This window comes from Oncorhynchus mykiss, chromosome 2 (assembly GCF_013265735.2).
Source record: "Oncorhynchus mykiss isolate Arlee chromosome 2, USDA_OmykA_1.1, whole genome shotgun sequence".
NCBI lineage: Eukaryota > Metazoa > Chordata > Actinopteri > Salmoniformes > Salmonidae > Oncorhynchus > Oncorhynchus mykiss.
Window position 1 is genome coordinate 61,412,038 of NC_048566.1, and position 25,713 is coordinate 61,437,750.

The 25,713-nt window shown below is 43.1% G+C and overlaps 2 protein-coding genes and 1 pseudogene across 9 annotated transcripts in view; all 3 read right to left on the bottom strand.

Moving 5' to 3' along the window:
* Positions 1-3,265, bottom strand: part of LOC110493250 (nuclear transcription factor Y subunit beta) — a 44,996-nt gene extending 41,731 nt beyond the window's left edge. Inside the window, exon 1 of one of the 2 annotated variants that reach the window (XM_021567516.2) lies at positions 3,113-3,265. The gene's annotated coding sequence lies outside the window, so the exon portion shown is untranslated. Of the gene's footprint in view, positions 1-2,775 lie in introns of both variants that reach the window. The other variant, XM_021567519.2, reaches the window with a different exon arrangement.
* Positions 3,266-5,462: 2,197 nt separating this feature from the next.
* On the bottom strand, positions 5,463-16,430 carry LOC118936773 (annotated as a pseudogene).
* A 7,747-nt stretch (positions 16,431-24,177) lies between these two features.
* Positions 24,178-25,713, bottom strand: part of LOC110493282 (CCR4-NOT transcription complex subunit 2) — a 28,088-nt gene continuing 26,552 nt past the window's right edge. For all 7 annotated transcript variants that reach the window (XM_021567577.2, XM_021567574.2, XM_021567560.2 and 4 more), the window contains exon 15: positions 24,178-25,640. In XM_021567577.2, coding sequence (XP_021423252.2) covers positions 25,554-25,640 — 87 coding nt within the window. In that variant the 3' untranslated portion in view covers positions 24,178-25,553. The remainder of the gene's footprint in view (positions 25,641-25,713) is intronic.

Below are 25,713 nucleotides of genomic sequence, written 5' to 3' on the forward strand. Positions count from 1 at the left end.
TGTCAAGAACGTTTCTTCAAGTGCAGTCGCAAAAAACATCAAGTGCTATGATGAAACTGGCTCATGAGTACTGCCACAGGAAAGGAAGACCCAGAGTTACCTCTGCTGCAGAGGATAAGTTCATTCGAGTTACCAGCCTCAGAAATCACAGCCCAAATAAATGCTTCAGTGTTCAAGTAACAGTCACATCTCAACATCAACTGTTCAGAAGAGACTGCGTGAATCAGGCCTTCATGGTCAAATTGGTGCAAAGAAACCACTATTAAAAAGGACACCACTTGCTTGGGCCAAGGAACACGATCAATGGACCTTAGACCGGTGGAAATCTGTCCATTGGTCTGATGAGTCCAGATTTGAGATTTTTGGTTCCAACTGCCATGTCTTTGTCAGAAGTAGAGTAGATGAACAGATGATCTCTGCATGTGTGGTTCCCACCGTGAAGCATGGAGGAGGTGGTGTGATGGTGCTTTGCTGGTGACACGGTCAGTCATTTATTTAGAATTCAAGGCACACTTAACCAGCATGACTATCACAGCATTCTCCAGTGATACACCATCCCAGCTGGTTTGCGCTTACTGGGACTATAATTTGTTTTTCAACAGGACAATGACCCAACAAACCTTCCGGCTGTGTAAAGGCTATTTGACCAAGGAATGATGGAGCGCTGCATCAGATGACTTGGCCTCCATAATCCCCCAAAATTAACCCAATTGAGATGGTTTGGGATGTGTTAGACCACAAAGTGAAGGAAAAGCAGTCAACAAGTGCTCAGCATGTCGGAACTCCTTCAAGACTGTTGGAAAAGCATTCCTCATGAAGCTGGTTGAGAGAATGCCAAGAGTGTGCAAAGCTGTCATCAAGGCAAATGGTGGCTACTTTGAAAAATCTCAAATATATTTTGATTTGTTTAACACTTTTTTGGTTACTACATGATTCCATGTGTTATTTCATAGCTTTGATGTCTTCACTATTATTCTACAATGTAGAAAATAGTTATTTTTTCTAATAAAGAAAAACCCTGAGAATGAGTAGGTGTGTCCAAACTTTTGACTGGTACCGTTTATGAGATTTGACTTCAGAAGAGTTACAGGGTGCGTTGAGTGGTGGTGTCTCCTCCTCCCAGGCTGTTTGCATAGTGCTGGAATGGGGTATTGGATTTTTAATCCCCCTTCCTTTTTATATCACAAATGTAACGTGATTGAACACACACTACAGCACAGTAGGTGGCTGCATGCACAAACAAAATGTGTGAACGCAATGATACCAAAGAAGAAAGCATAGGTTGTTGTAGCCAAATATTTGTATAATTATACCAAGATAGGCTGTGGTCTGTCGTTTGAAATGGACAGTCAGTGGACAGAACAAGCAAGGTGGGCAGAGTCAAGAACGAGCTAGCGAGATCCTATTGGCGCATTCTAGCGAACATTTGCATATTTCCCTTAGGGAATGCATGTGAAATAACTAAATTTGCCTTTGCATTCCAAACAACGCAACTTTTTAAATCTTTGAAAAGGGGTAAAGTCTACAAAACGTAGTTCACTCTGTAAGTAACATATTTTAGTTTTGCGTTAAGAAAACTGTATTGAGATCGAATGTTTAATCGATTAGAACATTAGCAGAATCTCCCACTGCCGGTGTTGTGCCGAAAATCTCCCACCCCTTCACACGTTCTTCAATGCAGCGGCTTGATTGCTAGTTGAGATTTCTGCTCTTCACTCCGTTGTCAGTTTATCCCACATTTCACTGATCTTAGTAGCAGAAAGCATTTTTTGCCTGCAGTTTTTAGTTTGGCTATTTGTTTCAAGTTTATGTGGTGGTTCTAGCTTGTATGGCGCCCTGGGCGAAACAGCGCGCACCCACACCCGGGGGCGCCCATGTGCGGGTGGGTCCCGGTAAATTGCCACGCTGGGCAGCTGCCCATGTCGCTCCAACCTAAATCTGCTACTGATTTGTATTAGTCTATAATTAAATCTCTTTGCCAAAATGTGTCATCTCTCCCATGTCTTACTCGACTAGTATTTTTGAAAGTGTAAGGATAATAATTCAGCCATTTATTGCTTGCCAACATTTCACTCCCTCTGTTTAATATAACACACGTACATATATAAAGTATTTGACTCTAGCCACAAAATTAAGAAAATTAGAAGGTGTTCTGGTAGGGTGGTGATTTTCGGCACAACAGCTACTGGAGTGGAAACGCCAAGCGGATGCTTCACATTTATACATCCGGTGAAATATCTGTGAGCACCGCTGTCTAGTCGCGGCTAAAACAGAGTACATTCACATTAGCATGGAATGGAGAATCTAACATACAGTTGCATAAAACTACGATTTGTTACTAGTTCAGGCATGGATGGTCATGAATCTATAAGCCGCTGTACTACCCAGCTAACACTAGTTTTTCCAGAAACGTGCAACATTCTCTTTGTTCCCGCGTTGACTGACAACTAGCCAGAGGGGAAATACAATGGCTAACTGGTTGGCTAGTAGTAGCGAGTGTAACGTTAACTGGCTTATGTCGACGAAGCGAACTTGCCAAAAACCCAGAGACGGCATTGAGGTCGAGGTAAATACGCGGAGACAAAACAGTTAGCATTTCTACTTAAGATAACATTAGATACCTAGCTAACGTTAGCTAGCTATGATAACAAGATGCGCTAGCTAGATGGGAAGGAGAGCTAACGTTAATGTTAGCTCGTACTAGCCAACTCACATTCATACTAAATCAAAAAGCGCACCATTTAATGGCCATTGTTAAATCGATTAGTAACTCACGATTTGGAAAAATTCTTCATGTTTAAACAATATTCAAGATGTCCCGTCGACTTCACCTGTTCGACCACCATGCCTAACATAGCCAATTACCATAGCTACATTTGACAGATGATTTTAGGAATTGTCTGAGCTAGTCTTTGTTTGGAGGGCCTGTGCGTGAGAAACCATTTACTAGCGAGTCCTGTAATTTAACAACTCGCAGTCTTAATTTCTACTTTCCCGCTGCTAATTCCCATTCACACTACCATCAAATAAAAAGAAACAGTCAAATGCGGAGATTTCGATTCGAGGTAAAGCGAAATCGGATAGCAATCATTGGCCGGAGCCAGCCACAAACCTCCGATACAGCCCTGGTTGGTTAGCTTCTCTAAACGGCCGTGTGGTTGGACAGAAAATGGCTGCGAGAGAACCAGTCCCAGCGCGAAGCTCTGCGTCCCAAAATCTCTATCTCACTCTGCCGCTAGGGGAGCAATGTTTTCACTGTCCAATAGACCTGTCTTCTACTACTGGTACCTGGAAATTAGGCTACTCGTCATATAGATGCAGAGGCAGAACAAGTTTTTAAATATTTTATTTTTATTCACTAGACGTTGGACTCGTTCTCAACTCACAAAACAATGCAAAACAAGTCACACATATAACCCTTGACAAAAAAAGATTGACCGTAATATTTTGGACACAGTACATGTAGAATGACAGCAGTTATACTTCACTATAACCACAGTTATGCTGCATTGTATGTTGTACTCTGACTGCAATCTTTTTTCATAAGGGAAGGAAGTAACTGCAATATTATTGTCTCACATTGTCATTGTTAGGGTATGGTAATTTAGACTTTATTCACTTTTAAAAAATGTATACATATATGGTATTTTATATCTGTGTCAATGAGTTTATTGGGGATAGAACATATGGTTCAAGAGAAAATAGCATCTAATCAACAATGGCATTCTTTTCAGTTAACTGCAACTCTTCCAACTATTCACTTTTTTTCACAACTGCCACCAGTTTGGTGCCAAAACATTTACAACAAAGACATTTAGACATAGTAAAATAAATAAGTGTGTAAAAAAAGAAAAAAATATGGATATTTCATGCTGAAACTTGAGGCCTCATATTAAACACAAATGTTATTATTTTTTATTTAACTAGGCAAGTCAGTTAAGAACAAATTCTTATTTTTAATGACGGCCTAGGAACAGTGGGTTGCCTGTTCAGGGGCAGAACAACAGATTTGTACCTTGTCTGCTCGGGGATATGAACTTGCAAACTTTCGGTTACTAGTCCAACGCTCTAACCACTAGGCTAAGTTGATGGTTTTTATTTAGGGAAATGTTTTACAGCTTGGTCAGTAAATGTTTTATTTTAAAATCATCCTCTTTCATTATTTTATATATTTTACATGTGAGAAGGCCACAGGGCCAGAAATAATTACAGACCTGTGATAATCTGCAGTACCCAAAAAGACCACTAGATGCCATTTTATAAAATAATACAAATATACATGTGTACAAAACATTAGGAATGCCTGTTTTTTCCATGACGTAGACTGACCAGGTGAAAGCAATGATTCCTTAAGATAACAATAGCGAGGCTATATACAGGGGTTACTGGTTAGTTGATGTATTTGATGTAATATGTACATGTAGGTAGAGTTATTAAAGTGACTATTTATAGATAATAACAGAGAGTGGCAGCAGCGTAGAACGGGGGGCAATGCAAATAGTCTGGGTAGGCATTTGATTAGATGTTCAGGAGTCTTATGGCTTGGGGGTAGAAGCTGTTTAGAAGCCTCTTGGATCTAGACTTGGTGCTCCAGTACTGCTTGCCGTGCGGTAGCAGAGAGAGCAGTCTATGACTAGGGTAGCTGGAGTCTTAGACAATTTTTAGGGCCTTCCTCTGACACCGCCTGGTATAGAGGTCCTGGATGGCAGGAAGCCACCCAGGAGCCAATCGACAGCCTGATCAACTCTATACAAAGGAGATGTCACACTGCATGAGACAAATGGTGATCACTCCAGATACAGATACCTGTGACCAGAAGCACATCTGTATTCCCAGTCGTGAAATCCATAGATTAGGACCTAATGAATTTATTTAAATGGACTTATTTCCTTATATGAACTAACTCAGTAAAATCTTTTACATTTGCATTGTATGTTGCGTTTATATTTTTGTTCAGTATTTGAACTTTACCAGTTGTCTGTGCAGTTGGTCCTTCAGCCAGTCGAAACAAAGAGACAAAATCTCCACAAAAAAGTATTGTTTATCTGACTTTTTAGAGCGCCTGTACTGCCGTTTAAATTTATATAACCTGGCACATGCGAAAAACCATGTAAACACCTGCAGACTTCGGTTACTTTCGTCATGTGCACGAGCAAACAAATCTTGATTGTTAATGACAGAGAACTGCATTATGAAGTCGGATTAATAACACTCTCCTGTGGATATTGTTTCAAATTCCAACCAACTGAAGGACCAACAATCGTCTGAATAAATTCAAATAAATGTATTAAACATTTGACTTGTAAAGGGAATGTTTAGAATTTCTCAACTGTGTGTGGAGTTGCCTACATAATTTGAAGGCATTGCTATGTTTCGTGCCTACTTTTACCCAAGCAGAATCAAAGGAGAATAGTATAAGATGAAGCACCCAGGGTGTCAGTCTCCAGTGGGAACCTGCTCCCCTATGAGCCAGAGCAGGAAGAAGGCCAGAGCGAGGAGGGCCGTGCCCAATAGATCCCCAGAGCGGTGAGGTAAAGGATGGAGTAACTGTCTGGGTCCTTGCCCGTCCACCACAGGCAATGGACCATCCGGTCAGCAAGACACAGCAGAGTGAAGACCTGAGAGAAGAGAACACAGGAAGATATACGGAAGGGGGGAAAAAGAGTGAGTCAGCCCTTTATTATAGTATACACTGACTATACCAAACATTAAGATCACCCCCCTTTTGCCCTCAGAACAGCCTCAGTTCGTCGGGGTATGGACTCTACAAGGTGTCAAAAGCGTTCCACAGGGATGCCGGTCCATGTTAACTCCAATGCTTCCCACAGTTGTGTCAAGTTGGCTAGATGTCCATTGACTGGTGGACCATTCTTGATACACAGGGAAAACCGTTGAGCGTGAAAAACCCAGCATCATTGCAGTTCTTGACACACTCAAACCGGTGTGCCTGGCACCTACTACCATACCCTGTTCAAAGGCACTTCAATCTTTTGTCTTCCCCATTCACCATCTGAACGGCACACATACACATTCCATGTCTCAAAAGGCTTAAAAATAATTTGCCCCTTTAACTACACTGATTTGGAGTGGATTTAACAAGTGACATCCATAAGGGCTCATACAGTAGCTTTCACCTGGTCAGTCTATGTCATTGAAAGAGCAGGTGTTCTTAATGTTTGGTATACTCCATATCAGTGTCAATAAAGGAGCAGAGGAGAAATAACCCACTTATGACTACTGAGACACATGAATTGGCCTAACTGATCTCTCTTGCTTCATGGTTTACCTGTAGAAAAGCTGCAGCTAAGAAGGTGATAGACAGGAGCAGCACCTGGGCAGAGCGATGATTGGCTCTTGTCAGAGAGGTATAGATAGTTAAACTGACAGGTAAAATACACTGACAACAAGATTTAATTAATTTTGTGTTCACATGCATGTTAAAGGGATTGGTCATGTGTGTGTCATTACCTGAGCCACAAAAGGTCCTGCAGGGGTTGTAGCAGCTCCTTCGATCCTCAGGCACCTGCCTGCAGATCAGTGGTGATACGACTGGACTAGTTGGCAACCAAGTTCCCCCCAACAACCTAGATTGAGATGAGGAGGAGAGACACAATGATCATATGTATTATGACTTACCATTTTCTTGAAGGATCCTGAATGTGTGCTCCTAAAAACCCAGCTCCCCGTCTTACTATTCATAACTGGCGTGTAGACTATCATTCCCGCCATGTTCGGGTCTTATTCAGTTGTGTTCAGGATACTCCGATGTTCCGATCTACTATCTTCCGATACTAGAGAAGAAGAAAAAATGAAGCATGGTATTTCCATGAAGTTCACAAGATTCGAATGCTGTGACTGGACTTCAGGGGCACGGAACAGGGTAGCAGACCTGCTGATGACCATAGCAGTGATGATTGGTTCCCAGCCTGTGTAGAGTAGGATGCAACTGTCTGGGTTTCTGAAGGAGACGGTCAGGCAGAGGCAGATCAGACACACCAGGTACGACACATAGGGATAATGCTCTGTGGAGACAGAGAGGAGCAGACATACTTGCTAAACAAACACAGTTGATAGCCAGACAGACTAGTGTCAGAGCCATAAATGTAGCTATGACTCTCCAGTAAATGGGCCTGACTGCCCCCTAGAGACCTAAACCTCTCTCTCTTTCTCACTGCCCCTCTCAACTAACCCCCCCCCCCCTTTCTTCCTCTTCTCTATGCCTGCTGCTCTCCCCTCACCTTTGCATTCATAGAGCCCCTGGCTGAGGCAGGCCAGGGTGATGAGGTCACCGAAGCTGGCAGCGATGGGAGTGGCCACATTGTCTGGGTTGATGCCTATCCTCTTGGAGCCGATGATCACTCCCACCACGATCATCCCTGGGAGGACACAGTAGAGTTTGGTTCAGTCAACTATTCAGAGTTGCATGGCTCTCCAACCAAGGTGCATGAATTGAGGAGCAAAGAGGTGCACAAAATTAAAGCAATGTGGTTACAGCTGGGAGAAGCAGCAGACTGGGGGAAGGCACAGGGGACGAAATAGCCTTCAGTGGCATTATTCACTTCCCCTTATATCCAGTGGTAAATTAAAATTAAGAACCCGTAAACACGGATGGTGAAGTATCTGGACCAATCAGGAAGTAACCTAGGGGCAGCAGGTAGCCTAGTGGTTAGAGAATTTGGCCAGTAACTGAAAGGTTGCTGGATCAAATCCCTGAGCTGACAAGGTAAAAATCTGTTGTTCTGCTGCTGAGCAATGTAGTTAACCCACCCCTCTGATTCAGAGGGGTTGGGTTAAATGTGGAAAACACATCTTGGTTGAAGGCAATCAGTTGTACAACTTTCCCTAACCAGCATTCAAAATATAAAACCACATGAATAATTGATTTGACTGTCCTTGATCACAAGCTCTACAGAGTCTGGTCGGTCTCTCAGATTTTAAGCATTGGTTTTATTTGAGTTATCAAATTATTTAGCAACCAAAAGGTCTCTAATATGGTAGAAACTTACAGTTTTAGTTTTAGTTGTATCCTGTGGTCTCTTTGCTGAATATTCTGTGTCCCATAGACAGAAAGAGCATGCAGGCTTTTGACTATGGTAAATAGTCATTAGTAATAATGATTCATGGATACACACGTGCCCCCGTGATAGAGAGGACGTGGTATGTAGAACGACGCACCTTCCCTATAGCAACTGCAGTCTCACACTAAGATGCTAGTGAAGAGGGCCTTATTGCAGGGAGGAATTGGCATGCATGAACCTATGTCGGACAATGAGGTGATGTGATGATATGGATAAATGCTGTTTTTAAACTAGTGTTGGTGTTCGTCTGTTGCTGTAAATACCTAGCTAGCTGTTAGAGCTGTAATTTACAACCTGGGCCTCCCAAAGTCAGAATGGTACACTACATATCCACAAAAGTATATGGACACCCCTTCAAATTAGTGGATTTGGCTATTTCAGCCACATCCATTGCTGACAGGTGTATAAAACCGAGCACACAGCCATGCAATCTCCATAGATGAACATTTGCATTAGAATGGCCTTACTGAAGAGCTCAGTGACCTTCAATGTCGCACCGTCATAGGATGTCGCACCGTCATAGGATTCCAACAAGTCAGTTCGTAAAATTTCTGCCCTGCTAGAGTTGCCCCGGTCAACTGTAAGTGCTGTCACTGTAAAGTGGAAACCTCAAGGAGCAACAACGGGTCAGCCGTTTAAGTGGTAGGCCACACAAGTTCATAGAACGGGACCGTGCGTGAAGCGCGTAGTGCATAAAAAACGTCTATCCTCGGTTGCAACACTCACTACCGAGTTCCAGACTGCCTCTGGAAGCAATGTCAGTACAAGAACTATTCGTCGGGTGCTTCATGAAATGCGTTTCCATGGCCGATCACCATGCGCAATGCCAAAGCATTCTCTGGAGTGATGAAAAACGCTTCACCATCTGACAGTGCGACGGATGAATCTGGGTTTGGCAGATAACAGGAGAACGCTGCCTGCTCCAATGTATAGTGCCAGCTGTAAAGTTTGGTGGAGGAGGAATAATGGTCTGGGGCTGTTTTTCATGGTTCGGGCCAGGCCCCTTAGATCCTGTGAAGGGAAATCTTAATGCTACAGCATACAATTACATTATAGATGATTCTGAGCTTCCAACTTTGTGGCAACAGTTTGGGGAAGGCCCTTTCCTGTTTCAGCATGACAATGCCCCTGTGCACAAAGCGAGGTCCATACAGAAATGGTTTGTCGAGATCGGTGTGGAAGAACTTGACTGGCCTGCACAGAGCCCCAGCCTCAACCCAAACAAACACCTTTAGGATTAATTGTAATGCTGACTGCGAGCCAGGCCTAATCACCCAACATCAGTGCCCGACATCACTAATGCTTTTGTGGCTGAATGGAAGCAAGTCCCTTCAGCAATGTTCCAATATCTAGTGGAAAGCCTTCCCAGAAGAGTGCAGGCTGTTATTCCACAGCAACTGGCACCAGGATGAAGATCTCGGTGACTCTGGAACACCTCCCAATGCTGCCACAACAACACACCCACAGTTGAACACACCAACATAACATGCATTACACCAGGGTTCTTCAATCCTGTTCCTGGAGAGCTACCCTCCTGTCACTCCAACTCCAGTTGTAACTAACCTGATTCATATTTTAAACCAACTAATTATTAGAAATAGGTGCACTAGATTAGGGTTAGGGATTAGGGTTGGATTAGGGTTGGAATGAAAACATACAGGATGGCAGCTCTCAAGGAGCAGGGTTGGAGAGCCCTGTAATAAACTGACACACAATGCAGTGTACACACCAACACACAATACACTACTAGATAGACCAGTAGACAATGCAATAGATCAATATTCAGACACACAATACAATACATAAACATACCATGCACTACACTAAAACACAATACAGTACACGCCCATACACAATGCAATAACAGATCAACAAATAAACACACCATGCAATTTATCAGTACCTCACCTGAACTCCTGAACTCACCCCAATCCAGCCAGAAAAAAAAACAGTTTGAGTTTAATCGCTGTGAAAGGAGAAAACTGAGGACTGATCAATAGCATTGTAGTTACTCAACAATACTAACCTAAATGACAGAGTGAAAAGAAGGAAGAATAAAAAATATTCCAAAACATGCATCCTTTCCGTTTTATTTTTTATTCTTTCAAGAAAACGTACAGTATTATATAGAGCCCTTAATGCATGGAACTTCCTTCCATCTCATATTGTTCAAATAAACAGCAAACTTGGTTTAAAAAAACAGATAAAACAACACCTCGCAGCACAACGCCTCTCCCCTATTGGACCTAGATAGTTTGTGTGTATGCATTGATATGTAGGCTACGTGTGCCTTTAAAAATAATATATGTAGTTCTGTCCTTGAGCTGTTCTTGTCCAATGATGTTCTGTATCAAGTCATTCTGTATTATGTTTCATGTTTTGTGTGGACCCCAGGAAGAGTAGCTGCTGCTTTTGCAACAGCAAATGGGGATCCTAATAAAATACCAAATACATCATTACATCAAAACTGCATGCATGTTATTAAGTCGTGTGCCCCTGTTTGTAGCTAACTCGTCAGATTTATCTAGTTTGGATTGGACTTTGTCTTGTTTATTTTTGGCTACATCAAGTTGTTCCTGTAGAAGATGATTTTGTTCCTGTAGAAGACGATTTTTGTTCAAGAGTTTGTGCTCGTTTGTCGTCATAACTTTTGCCATTTCTTTTAATTGTTCAATTTTCAAACACAGTTCCTTGGCTAGCAGTATCTTTTCTGCTTTTGTTATTAGTTTCCTGGTTCTCTCCACCTGTCCTTTCATGTCAACCGTTTCCTGCTCGTGCTTTTGCTGTGCACTGCGGTACTGGACCTGGTGTCAATCTGCTGGCAGCCATACTTCAGGGCTAAACTGGAGAGAACCTTTACAAGGCCTGCGCCTGATGGTTTATTTTGGAGGGTGTTTGTTGTTATTTCTGCTGTTCTTTCGCTTATGGCATAGTTTGGGTTTATATCGCTGCTGAGGTCATCGATCAATCTTTCTGTGGGTAAGGGTTCATTAATTAGCAGGGGAATGGGGGCCACCCCCTCTGATAGCTTGGTCATTACTATAAAAATAAAATAAGTTTGGGTTTTGACTCGTTGGAAGCTGCAAAACGATTTTAATCAATTTATAGACATTAATGAATCATCAATACTGGAAACGTAATGTGGGAGTTGGACATCTATGAACTTGCAAAAGCAAATTTAATTGATTTAGCAATGTTAATGATTAACCTTAAATGTATAGGCTATCTGGGAATTAAACTTGAATTAACCTGAAAGTGTCGCTGTATCTAGGTTAAGATTGATAAGTTTAAAATGTCTAATTGGTTGGAACAAATTAATTTGGTCCTTAGCCGAATGATCAACCTGGTAAAAAGGCAATTTATCAAATGAGATCAACCAATCAGTTGATATTGGTTGAATATTATAAAGTGGAACCAGTTGTTACAGATGTGAGAAGATGTTTTGCTCTCACATTGGATTTTTTTTTTTGTCTTCACAAAAACATTGTTGGCAATTCTTCACCACAAGGGGTCAGTTAACCCTGAAAGCTAAAATCACACGGGATTCCAGCAAAGGCGGGACTTCCATCGCCAAAAGCGCGGGATTTCTGCTATAAACAAAGAACAATGTCTTCTCTCTGTTTGTTAGCTTAGCTTCTAATGCAAAGCTAGCCATTCTTGTACAAGCATGTTCACTTCAAGCACAAAAAGGTCCCCTTCAATTGGGGACCGGGGGTTTAGAACAACGTCTCACATTCAACACAATCAGCGTTTCTTGCTAGCAATGTTACCGGAATACGCGGTAGCATAAAGAAACAAAGAGATAATACTTTGCTTCGGCCAAACTAATATATCTTCTCAAATTTCCTTAAATCAGCTGACCCTTATGTCCTAGCTCTGGAAATGAATAATTCACCATACACACTCTGACCTTTTGTCAGATATACACAGGAGAAACGTTGTACATGTAGTGTGTTACAAGTTACAGTATTTTCTTCATAACATTTTTAATGACATCACAAAATAACAAACAAAATTACATTTGTGTTCTATAGATCGTCTCTGACCATTCCCCATGTTCTATGTTAGAAATATTGTTCCAGTATTTGCTTTGAACTTATTAGAGTTTTCGGCGGGAAAAGTCTCTTGAAACAAAGGTCATAGGAAAAAGACGTTTCAATACCTCTTGGTGCAGAATCTGACTCAAGCGGATATTGACATGCACAACTGGACATTTAATGGCAATTTATACTAGGATCACTTAAGGGTCTAAGCAAAATACCAGTCTTGGTAAAGTTGTAAATAGACCCTAAAGCCCCTTTGACTCTACAGCTACATGAATCACCAGTTTCTCACCAGAGGTCCATAGGTCATCCCTGTAGACTATCCGAAGCTAGTGCCTTACAGCAGTAGCCTCATCATGTAGTTATCAACTTAAGATAGTGCCCTAAGCAACACACCACTAAGTAGGACCGCCCTAGATATGACATTAGACAAAATGTCATGATAGAGTAATTTAGCCAAGACCGTGGACATATGTAGAATAGAGTCCAATTAGATTATTAAGGTGTTGTAACTATATCATGTATATTGTTTATTTTATTTAAATTGGGTAATTTACAAAGTAATACGGCCCTTAACAAGTTCCCCGTTCAACCACCAGTTGATGCCACAACGCCGCTCATTTGGGGAAGAAATGTAAGGATGTATTGCGTGAGTGTGGTGCGTTATTAACATCTGCCTAAGTTACTGCCTAGATCAACCGGGCGACGGGTCCGGAACGATGATCCACAACCAGGACATCCCGTGGTCATTCTTGTTGGGGGTTGAAACTTGCAGAATCCTTCCAAAATTTAACACACCAGAGGGGGACTGTCATGACTGTCCACGAGAATCCAAATAAGTCAGATCAGGTTTACTATGAATAACGTCTATCAGACCCCTCAAACCCGTAGAGGGGGAAGGAAAGAACTAGTGGGGTTTAACAACTCACATCCTGTTGTAAATCAAAGGAGAAGATCCAGGCCTGTGCTCTCAAGATTTACCAAAGGAATGTGCTTAGTCTCAACAGACTTTTTCCCACTGAAACTCTAATACATTCAAAAGCAAATACTGGAGCAATATTTCCAACGTAGAATGTGGGGAATGGTCAGAGTGTCACGGCCGTTAAAGGAAGAGGACCAAGGTACAGCGTGGTGAGCGTACATTTTATTTTATTAATAAAAATGAAGCCGAACAAAACAATAAACACTACAAAAACAAACCATGAAACTAAAGGCTATGTGCCCTAAACAAACTCAACTTCCCAAAAAGACAGGTGGGAAAGGGCTACCTAAGTATGGTTCTCAATCAGAGACAACGATAGACAGCTGTCCCTGATTGGGAACCATACCCGGCCAAAACATAGAAATACAAAATCATAGATAACAAAACATAGAATGCCCACCCCAAATCACACCCTGACCAAACCAAATAGAGACATTAATAAAAGGCTCTCTAAGGTCAGGGCGTGACACAGAGGTGATCTATAGGACACTAATGTCATTTTATTTGTTCTTTTGTGATGTCATTCAAAATGTTATAAAGGAAATACAGTAATTTGGAAAGTATACCCACTACATATACTGTATGATGTTTAGATACTATGCGTTGTCCATACTATATGTAATATATATTACATATATGAAAAATTATAAAAGTGTTTTTGTTAAGAGATGGATGTGATTTGAGAAGTTATAAGAGATTTATTGTTTTCCAGAACTTTTCACAGTGAGTAGTCACCACTCCGGAGTGAGGTCAGGGAGCGTGCCAGCCTGTCAGAACCGCCCCTTTCGAGCCAAAGGTATAAAGGATGGGTGAAGAAGTTAACACATTAGACCAGAAAAGCGTGAAGCTGCAGCTGCACGTTGAAAATGGTTTGAACTTTGAATCTTAACATGAGGTGGAGGCGATAAATTCACCTCCCGGTCAATCACTGGTATGGCTGATTAGCTTTAAAGTATCTTCGAAAGCGAATTTAAGTAAGACCATCCTGTTACTCTGCTCAAACCATCATATTACGCTACTCTCATCACACCACTGGGAAACCATCGATGCGTCCGCCGATGCCCCGGCATTTCACGTAAATACATTCATGATTTCTTTCTCAAAGCGGGCAGCGGTTCGTGTGCAAAGTATATAGTTACTGTAGTTGAAAGTAGTTTCTGAATGTGGAAATGTTAAATGCCTCCATCCCTCTCTTTCACTCTCTTCTTCAACAAGCATCCATGTTGTTGTCATTCCGCGAGGGACCTGTTTTCAGCGTATTAAGTCTCCAGTCAATAACCGGTTCAGTGTGTATGTTTATCCTGTGTTCCCATTTAATTAGCTAGTAAATAAATAATTAAATCAATTTGTGTAGTCTTGAATCACAAGTAAGGCTCGGGTGTTTGCAGATGCAAGGAGGTTACGACTGTTCAGAGTGATGATATAATACGAGGTTATGATTAATATGTTAACTGTTTATATGTAAGTCATGGCAAAATGTCTAGAATTGCAGGGAATTAGAGGATCTGACCTTTTTTTTCAATTTTCACCTAAAATGACAGTTTGTGGAAATGTGAAATTAATGTCGGAGAATATAACACATTAGATCTGGTAAAAGATAATACAAACAAAAACATGTATTTATTTTTTCCATTATCTTTGAAATGGAGAGAAAGGCCATAAAATGACATAGGAGTGTAGTTGTAATTTCGATTTTGGCCAACAGATGGCAACAGTATGTGCAAAGTTTCAGACTGACCCAGTGAAGCATTTCATTACTGCACAACATTTTGAATTAAGTCTGCACAAATGTGCCAAATTTGTCAATTGATACATTTAAGTACATAACTGTAGAGAACATACCAAATAATATGGTAATAAAAAAACATGTTTACACACTCCCAGTAAGGTCATACAAGATGGATAATTAGCTTTCGGACAGAAAAGACACGAACCTTCACACATCTAGATGTCCGGGCAGCATGGGTGTGGGGCCAGAAACAGCAGGGGTTCAAACTGTAGAACCCAGTTCCTACATTTGAATATAAAGATGGATTTTATCAAACAAAACCATGCTACATTTTATCTCTGGGACCCTCATGATGACAAATCAGAGCAAGATTACTGAATGTAAGTAAATTATGTACCTTCAGGGGTGAATGTATCAAACCAGTTGCCGTGATAAAAGTTTTTTGTTGTTGTGCACTCAAACAATACCATGGCATTTTTCACTGTAATAGCAACTGTAAATTGGACAGTGCAGTTACAGCAGATTAACAATAATTTTCGCTTTCTGCACATATAAAACATATGTCCTGGAAAGTTGGCTGTTACTTACAACGTCATTCTAGTCACATTAGCGCACGTTAGCAACAACCGTCCCGGTATAGGGACACCGATCCCGTAGGTTTTAAGATTCTTTTGAGAAACCGGGCCCAGGTTGGTTCATTTCAGCCATCAGCTTGTCACATCCTAATTCGGATGTCTTTTTTGTTTTATTAACCTTTTGTAAATCCAAGGCATTTGTGTATATTAACCATATACTTACAGATACAATGTCATAGTAATAAAATTGATTTCTAAAGAAATGTATTGTATAATTCCTCATTAGGCACAGGCTGTCACACCCTGATCTGTTTCACCTGTCTTTGTGCTTGTCTCCACCCCCCTCCAGGTGTCGCCCATTTGCCCCATTATCCTGTGTATTTATACCTGTATTCTCTGTTTGTCTGTTGCCAGTTCGTCTTGTCTCGTCAAGCCTACCAGCATATTTCCCGTACTCCTGTTATCGCTCTAGTCCCTGCTTTCTTGTTTTCCCGGTTTTGACCATTCTGCCTGCCCTGACCCTGAGCCTGCCTGCCGTTCTGTACCTTTCGGACTCTGCTCTGCCTACCCTTGACCTGTCGTTTGCCTGCCCCGTTTTTGTAATAAACTTTTGTTACTTCGAACTGTCTGCATCTTGGTCTTACTGACCCAGTAGACTCAGACAATCTCCTCCCAAGGAGCCACCATTGGGAGACACGAGGAGTTACTTCGAGGTCTTCTGGACAGACTCCAGACCTTGGCAGAATGCCATGACTGTGCCTTGAATACATTGTTGGAGCAATTCCGTGGATTATCTGTGAAGCAGCCGGCCACAACAGTAGCCTTCCAGCCTCCCAGTAACACAGCTGTCAGCAGTGCATCTCTCCAGGCCACACAGGCTTCCCAAGATCCCTGCTTACCTTCTCCGGAATGCTTCGCTGGAGGGTCAGGAACCTGTCGGATGTTTCTCTCCCAGTGTTCCCTCATCTTCGAGTTCCGGCCCTCGTCCTTCCTCTTGGACCGCTCGAAGATAGCATATCTCATAAAGCTAATGTCCGGGAGGGCTCTCGCCTGGGCTACGGCGGTGTGGGAACAACAATCTGCCGTATGTTTTAGCTTGGAGGAGCTCGTGGCTGAGGTGAAAAAGGTTTTTGATTCTCCGTTGTCCAGGAGAGAGGCTGCCCGGAAGTTAATCCAGCTTCGCGAAGACTCCCACAGTGTGGCGGTCTATGCGGTTGATTTCCGTACATTGGCTGCTCTCTGTTTGACACATTCCTTCATGGATTATCGGAGGAGGTTAAGTACGAGCTCGCAGCCCAGGAGCTGCCTACGGATCTCGATTCACTCATCACCTTGACCATCCGGTTCAATGGGCGGCTATGGGAATGTAGGAGGGAGAGGAGGTCTGCTGACTCGCATTTTTCGAAGCCAATGCAACTTGGCAGAGCTAGGTTGTCTCTAGCCATACGCTTATGCAGACTTAACACCCAGAGTTGACCGTATTGCGGAACTGCCGGTCATTATGTGTCTACCTGTCCTTTAAAGAGACCAGGCTCATCAGTAGGTACAAGTACTCTGGTGGGCCATACAGAGAAATGTTCTTCTTCCCTTACTCGCACCCTCTCCATGCCATCCTGCTGTGGGGAGACCAGTCTAAATCTCTCCGGGTTCTTATTGACTCTGGGACCAACAAGTATCTGAGCTGGGCATCACCACTCAGCCCATCTCCAGTCCCCTGGACGTTAGAGCACTGGATGGGCGCTCTATTGGCAGGGTCACCCACAACACTACTCCTATCCACCTGCGTGTGTCCGGAAACAACATTGAGTTTATATAGTTTATGCTCATAAAGTCTCCTCAGGTTCCTGTGGTATTGGGGTTCTTGGCTCCAGCACCACAATCCCCTTATCAACTGGACTGCTGTTACTATCGTGGGCTAGAGCCCGTTCTGCCACGACTATTGCCTGAAGTTGTCACAGCCTTCCCCGGGACGTCCTCCTGTGGGCTCAGAAGAAGCCTCGGACCTCTCCAGAGTACCAGGATTTCCGGGAGGTTTTCAGCAAGGCCCGAGCCACTTCGCTTCCTCCACATCAACCCTATGACTACGGGATCAACCTTCTCCCGGGCACTACACCACCCCAGGGACGGCTGTATTCACTGTCAGGTCCAGAGACCAAGACTATGGAGACGTACAGTGCCTTGCGAAAGTATTCGGCCCCCTTGAACTTTGCGACCTTTTGCCACATTTCAGGCTTCAGACATAAAGATATAAAACTGTATTTTTTTGTGAAGAATCAACAACAAGTGGGACACAATCATGAAGTGGAACGACATTTATTGGATATTTCAAACTTTTTTAACAAATCAAAAACTGAAAAATTAGGCGTGCAAAATTATTCAGCCCCCTTAATAAGTTAATACTTTGTAGCGCCACCTTTTGCTGCGATTACAGCTGTAAGTCGCTTGGGGTATGTCTCTATCAGTTTTGCACATCGAGAGACTGACATTTTTTCCCATTCCTCCTTGCAAAACAGCTCGAGCTCAGTGAGGTTGGATGGAGAGCATTTGTGAACAGCAGTTTTCAGTTCTTTCCACAGATTCTCGATTGGATTCAGGTCTGGACTTTGACTTGGCCATTCTAACACCTGGATATGTTTATTTTTCAACCATTCCATTGTAGATTTTGCTTTATGTTTTGGATCATTGTCTTGTTGGAAGACAAATCTCCGTCCCAGTCTCAGGTCTTTTGCAGACTCCATCAGGTTTTCTTCCAGAATGGTCCTGTATTTGGCTCCATCCATCTTCCCATCAATTTTAACCATCTTCCCTGTCCCTGCTGAAGAAAAGCAGGCCCAAACCATGATGCTGCCACCACCATGTTTGACAGTGGGGATGGTGTGTTCAGGGTGATGAGCTGTGTTGCTTTTACGCCAAACATAACGTTTTGCATTGTTGCCAAAAAGTTCACTTTTGGTTTCATCTGACCAGGGCACCTTCTTCCACATGTTTGGTGTGTCTCCCAGGTGGCTTGTGGCAAACTTTAAACAACACTTTTTATGGATATCTTTAAGAAATGGCTTTCTTCTTGCCACTCTTCCATAAAGGCCAGATTTGTGCAATATACAACTGATTGTTGTCCTATGGACAGAGTCTCCCACCTCAGCTGTAGATCTCTGCAGTTCATCCAGAGTGATCATGGGCCTCTTGGCTGCATCTCTGATCAGTCTTCTCCTTGTATGAGCTGAAAGTTTAGAGGGACGGCCAGGTCTTGGTAGATTTGCAGTGGTCTGATACTCCTTCCATTTCAATATTATCGCTTGCACAGTGCTCCTTGGGATGTTTAAAGCTTGGGAAATCTTTTTGTATCCAAATCCGGTTTTAAACTTCTTCACAACAGTATCTCGGACCTGCCTGGTGTGTTCCTTGTTCTTCATGATGCTCTCTGCGCTTTTGACGGACCTCTAAGACTATCACAGTGCAGGTGCATTTATACAGAGACTTGATTACACACAGGTGGATTGTATTTATCATCATTAGTCATTTAGGTCAACATTGGATCATTCAGAGATCCTCACTGAACTTCTGGAGAGAGTTTGCTGCACTGAAAGTAAAGGGGCTGAATAATTTTGCACGCCCAATTTTTAAGTTTTTGATTTGTTAAAAAAGTTTGAAATATCCAATAAATGTCGTTCCACTTCATGATTGTGTCCCACTTGTTGTTGATTATTCACAAAAAAATACAGTTTTATATCTTTATGTTTGAAGCGTGAAATGTGGCAAAAGGTCGCAAAGTTCAAGGGGGCCGAATACTTTCGCAAGGCACTGTACATGGAGGACTCCCTGGCTGCAGGGGGTATCCATCATTTTTCCTCCCCCACCGATGCATTGTTCTTCTTTGTGGAGAAGAAGAACAAAACCCTGCGACCGTGTATCGACTACCGGGATTAGGAACCGCTACCCGCTACCAAACATCGCCTCGGCTTTCGAGCCACTCCAGGGGGCTAAGTCTCTAAGTTAGACGGAATGCCTACCACCTGGTACGGATAAGGAACGACACTTTAACACTGCTAGCGGACACTATGAATACCTGGTGATGCCATTCGGTCTGACCAATGCTCCTGCTGTGTTCCAGGTCCTGATTAATGATGTTCTCCGGGATATGTTGAACCGGTTCGTGTTCGTATACTTCGACGACATCCTCGTCTTTACCCACTCGGCTCAAGAACACGTTCTCCAGCGTCTCCTGGAGAACCAGTTCTTTGTCAAAGCCGAAAAATGTGAGATCCATCGCTCCACCGTTTCCTTCCTTGGATACATCATCGCTGCTGGGAATGTGCAGATGGATCCGGGAAAGGGGAGAGCAGTGGTGGATTAGCCCCAACCCCCGTCCAGAGTGCAGCTGCAACGTTTCTTAGGATTTGCCCATTTCTATCGCCGTTTTATACGGAGTTACAGCACCCTTGCTTCCCCCCTTTCAGCACTCACCTCTCCCAAGTTCCTATTCACATGGTCCCCAGCGGCTGACCGGGCATTCCAGGACCTTAATAGCCTCTTGTAACTACCCTTCCCGGATCCGGGAGAATTGTCATTAACTGACACTAAGTAGCATGACGCAACGGACAAAAAATCTTACTAGAAAATATTAATATTCATGAGACGCTGCCTGTTCCCCGGTCTTGGAATGGGCTAATTTCTCCAGGCTTGCCTGCCACTCTGGCTCCCGTCGGACCCTGGCCTTTGTGCAACAAAACTTTTGGTGGCTTACCATGGTTCCGGACATCTCCACGTTTGTTGCCCCCTGCACCGTCTGTGCTCAGAACAAGACTCCTCGGCAAGCTCCGGCTGGCATCCTTCAATCTCTTTCTGTCCCTCACCGTCCCTGGTCACATATATCTCTGGACTTCGTCACTGGTCTCCCTCCGTCTGATAGCAACATCACTATCCTCACGGTGGTGGACAGGTTTTCCAAAGCTGCCCATTTCATTCCCCTCCTCAAGCTACCATCTGCCAAGGAGATGGTGCAGCACGTCTTCCGGATACATGGACTTCTGGTGGACATGATTTCCGACCGTCGTCCTAAGTTCTCGTCCCGGTTTTGGAAGGCGTTCTGCACACTTATTGGGTCGTCGGCCAGCCTGTCCCCCGGGTTTCATCCCCAATCCCACGGCCAGTTGGAGCGTGCCAATTAGGACAACACTTCTGTGCCTTGTCTCGGCCAACCCCACCACCTGGAGCCAGCAACTCATGTGGGTGGAGTACGGCCGGAACACCCTTCCCTTCTCCGCCACATACCCTCTGCCCAGATGTTCGTCCGCCGCTGTCGCGGTACCTGGAAGAGAGCTCGGTCCACTCTTTTCAAGACACCTCCAGGTATCGTCAACAGGCGGACCGCCACCGGACCCCGGCTCCCAACTATCATCTTGGGAAGAGGCTATGGCTGTCCGCTTGGGATCTGCCCCTCCGGGTAGAGTCCAGCGAACTTTCACCCCGTTTTATTGGCCCTTTCCCCATCTCCAAGATTATTAACCCCTCTACTGTTCGTCTTCTCTTGCCCCGTATCCTCCGTGTACATCCCACTTTTCATGTGTCTAGGATTACCTATGTCTCACAGCCTTTTGTCCCTGTTTTCTTCTTTTCACGGTTTTGACCATTCTGCCTGTCCTGACCCTGAGCCTGCCTGCTGTTCTGTACCTTTCGGACTCTGCTCTGGATTACTGACCGCTGCCTGCCCTTGACCTGTCGTTTGCCTTCCCCCTGTTTTTGTAATAAACTTTTGTTACTTCGAACTGTCTGCATCTGGGTCTTATCCTGAGGTCTGATACAGGCACTAATCACAAAACAATGAAAACCAATTTTTTGTGATAATCACATCTCCATTACAAGGATGATAAATTATCAGCCAAGGGATGGGAAACGGCAGTCTTCAATTACACCCTATAGCTCAATAGGGTGTAATTGCAGACCGTAATTCGGGGTGTTTCTTAATGTGGTTGTTCCTTTATATCAGGAAACACCCATTGGTGCCTGGCATTGGTCAGTTCCGGTGTTTTGAGATGGATAGTTTCTCAACACAGATTATTTGTTTAAATAGCAGGTTTGGGAGAATAAGGTTAAAGTTAGGAAATGGGTTAGGGTTCGGCTTAGCTACAATGCTACAGTTGTCCCTGACACGAAATAAACAGACACAGACCAATAGCGAGCATCGTATACCGATATCAGAAAATGCCCTTTTCATAAAGCTAACACACCTGATTAAACAAATTGCACTCTAAACTGAAGACCATAATATGAGGTTGATTATTGGAGGTGTGTTAGCTGGGGCTTGGGCAAAAAGTGTATCACCAATTAGGCCCCAGATGACTGGAGTTGCCCATCGCTGGCTTAGCCCTTATATACTGAACGAAAATATAAGTGCAACATGCAACAATTTCAAAGATTTTAATGAGTTACAGTTCATAGAAGGAAATCAATTAATTCGGCCCTAATCTATGGATTTCACATAACTTGGCAGGGTTGCAGCCATGTTTGGGTCTTTTTCTCCCATGAAAGGGCTTTATTACAGACAGAAATACTCCTCAGCACACACCCCCCTCCCTCCTCAGATGATCCCGCAGGTGAAACAAACAGATGTGGAGGTCTGCGGCTGTGAGGCCGGTTGGGTGTACTGTCAAACTCTCTAAAACAACATTGGAGGAGGCTTATGGTAAAGAAATGAACATTGAATTCTCTGGCAACAGCTCTGTCAGACATTCTTGCAGTCAGCATGCCAATGTGGCATTGTGTTGTGTAACATAACTGCACATTTTAGAGTGGTCGTTTAGTGTTCCCAGCACAAGGTGCACCTGTATAATGATCATGCGGTTTATTCAGCTTCTTGATAGGCCACACCTGTCAGGTAGATGGATTATCTTGGCAAAGAAGAAATACTCAGTAACAGGGATGTAACCAAATTTGTGCACAGAATTTAAGAGAAATACATTTTTGCTAGTTTATATATATAAAAAAAGAAATATCACATTTACATAAGTATTCATACCCATTACTCAGTACTTTGTTGAAGCACCTTTGGCAGCGATTACAGAAGAGTCTTCTTGGGTATGACACTGCAAGCTTGGCACACCTGTATTTGGGGAGTTTCTCCCATTCTTCTCTGCATATCCTCTCAAGCTCTGTCAGGTTGGATGGGGAGCGTTGCTGCACAGATATTTTAAGGTCTCTCCATAGATCGGTTTCAAGTACGGGCTCTGGCTGGGCTACTCAAGGAAATTCAGAGACTTGTCCCGAAGCCACTCCTGCGTTGTCTTGCCTGTGTCGTTCTCCTGTTGATAGATTAATTAATTGATAGATAATTAAGGTTTTCATCAAGGATCCCTCTGTACTTTACTCCGTTCATCTTTGCCTCAATCATGACTAGTCTCCCAGTCCCTGCTACTGAAAAACATCCCCACAGCCTGATGCTGCCACCACCATGCATCACCTTAGGGATGGTGCTAGGTTTCCTCCAGATGTGACATTCAGGCCAAATTACAATCTTGGTTTCATCAGATCAGAGAATCTTGTTTCTCATGGTCTGAGTCTTTTGGCTAACTCCAAGCGGGCTGTCATGTTCCTTTTAATGAGGAGTGGCTCCCATCTGGCCACTCTACCAAAAAGTCCTGATTGGTGGATTGCTGCAGAGATGGTTGTTCTTCTGGAAGGTCCTCCATCTCCACAGAGGAACTCTAGAGCTCTGTCTAGAGTGACCATCGGATTCTTGGTCACCTCCCTGACCAAGTGCCTTCTCCCCCGATTGCTCAGTTTGGCCGGGCGGCCAGCTCTTAGAAGTCTTGGTGGTTCTAAACATCTTCCATTTGAGAATGGAGGCCACTGTGTTCTTGGGGACCTTCAATGCTGCAGAATCTTTTTGGTACCCTTCCTCAGATCTGTGCCTCTACACAATCCTGTCTCAGAGCTCTACAGACAATTCCTTCTACCTCATGGCTTGGTTTTTGCTCTGACATGCACTGTCAACTATGGGACCTTATATAGACAGTTGTGTGCCTTTCCAAACCATGTCCAATCAATTACATTTACACAGGTGGACTCAAAACAAGTTGTAGAAACATCTCAAGGAAGATCAATGGAAAGATGCACCTGATCTAAATTTCTCATAGCAAAGTGTCAATGCTTGTGTGAATAAATGCATTTGCAAAAATGTCTAAAAACCTGTTTTCGCTTTGTGATTATGGGGTATTGTGTGCAAATTTCGGAGGAATTTGTTTTATTTAATCAATTTTAGAATAATGCTGTAAAGCAGGGCTACCCAACCCTCTTCCGAGAGATCTTCCGTCCTGTGGGTTTTCAGTCCAACCCTAATTTAACACACCCGATTCTACTAATTAGCTGCTCAACAAGATGTTAACTAGCTGAATCAGATATGCTAAATTAGGGATGGACTGAAAACCTACAGGACAGTAGATCTCCAGGAAGAGGGTTGGGCAGCCCTGCTGTAAAGTAACATTTGTAAAAAGTCAAGGGGTCTGAATACCTTCTGAAGGCACTGTATTAGCCCTACACATTCTATCCCTTCCTACTCCTTCTGTCATTCTATACCACTGGACCGGAGATGGATGGTCCTGTCTGTGACTGGCCCTTAAATTATGTGTATCAGTAGGTCAGTAATACATATACAACTGGAAGGGGGATATAATTTCGTATAAATTGTGTCAAATTTGTTTGGTTTTCATCAAGACTCATGAAGATTTCAAATGTCAGAAATGTCTCCTTCCCTCAGAAACCAGACGCCACACAATTGTAGTTCAGGAAAGCCTTTTCCGCTTTATTACAAAGAAAAGAGGCTTTGAACGTCAGAAAATTCAAGATTGATCTGTATTCATTATTCTTAAAATTATTCACTTTTCCATTTCCTACGAAATGCTGCTGTTTAAACAGCTTTAAGTGAAATGTGTCCGTCTGTCCTCTTGCTTTGGACTGATTAGTTGGTTTGTTTAGGGGGTGGATTTCCTTGTTTTAGCTCAGAAGAATCAGGTATTTCCTTGTTTGTCTTTTTTATTTGTAATTCTTCGTCGTAAGTGCTCACGGCGCCGAGTGCGACGCCCTGTCCAGCAGATACAGAAATGTCCTATTTTATCCACATATTGCATCCACGCTGACCTCCTAAAAACGAGGTACAAGGCAGAGCAATTTTTTTCTCCAAAATATATATACATATATATATATATACACACATACACATATATATATAATATATATATATATATATATATACACACACATATATATATATAATATATAATACATACAGATTCATACATACATATCAGTATTCATGTGATGTTCAAACATAAAAATACTTTTTTTTTTACACGTTTATTACAAAATCGTAACAAAGACTGGAAAGTGTTTTGCTTGCTCTGGAACAATGAAGCTGGGTAGGTATTCTAACAACCCTTGTACGGGTTGTCCACAGGTTGTGAGAACATTCACTAAAAAAGTATCCGATCTGTGTCTATTTTGAAGCCAGACAGAAAATACCCGTCAAAAGGAAAGAAAGATGTGGGGCCGGTTGAGGAGAAAAGAGGGAATGTACAAGAGGAGAGATAGAAAGAGAGGTGTAGACAGGCTGCTGATCTTTACAAAACAAAACAGGAGGGAGTGTTTTCACATAAAAAAGCACAAACAATCTTTGTGTTCTTTTATTACTAAATAGTGCAACAACGAACATTGCATTTCTTCCGGCCCCTTTCGTTCTCACGTGTGGGATGGTACTTGTTGGTTTAGCCTTCCCCGCCTTTGTCACTTTTTTGTTGATGAAAAAATGTGTCATAACCCTTGTTTTGTCACTGTAAAGTGTGCCGGTATAGTCAGTCTTCTGATTCAGAGGTAAACAAAACACAGACCCTGCTCAACTCCCACCTCAAAAAACAAGGACATTAAAGGAATAAAAACAGAACAAGTGTAGGTGTTTGGGCAGCACATAATTTGGGAAAGGTAGGGCTCAGTTTTCCCCACCCTTATGCAGTGGTGAGGACCTCCTCTGCAGTCCTTTTAACCAGACCCTCAAGGAATAAAAACCAGGATGGATGCCTGGGCCACAGCACCTTCCTCAGGCTGGGAGGGAGGGGTGCAGGGACAGCAGTACCCCTGGGACTATACTGTACTTGGGCCTCAGAAGGCCTGCTGGGCTGGGTTGTAGTTGAAGGTAGACGGGACGTGGGGCCTCTCTTCTAGCTTGTCGTACTCCAGGTGGAACTCCTGAAGGGATTGAGAACACACCATCAGTAATGGAAGACTCCTGCTGAGTTTATATGGCCCAAGTGAGACTACT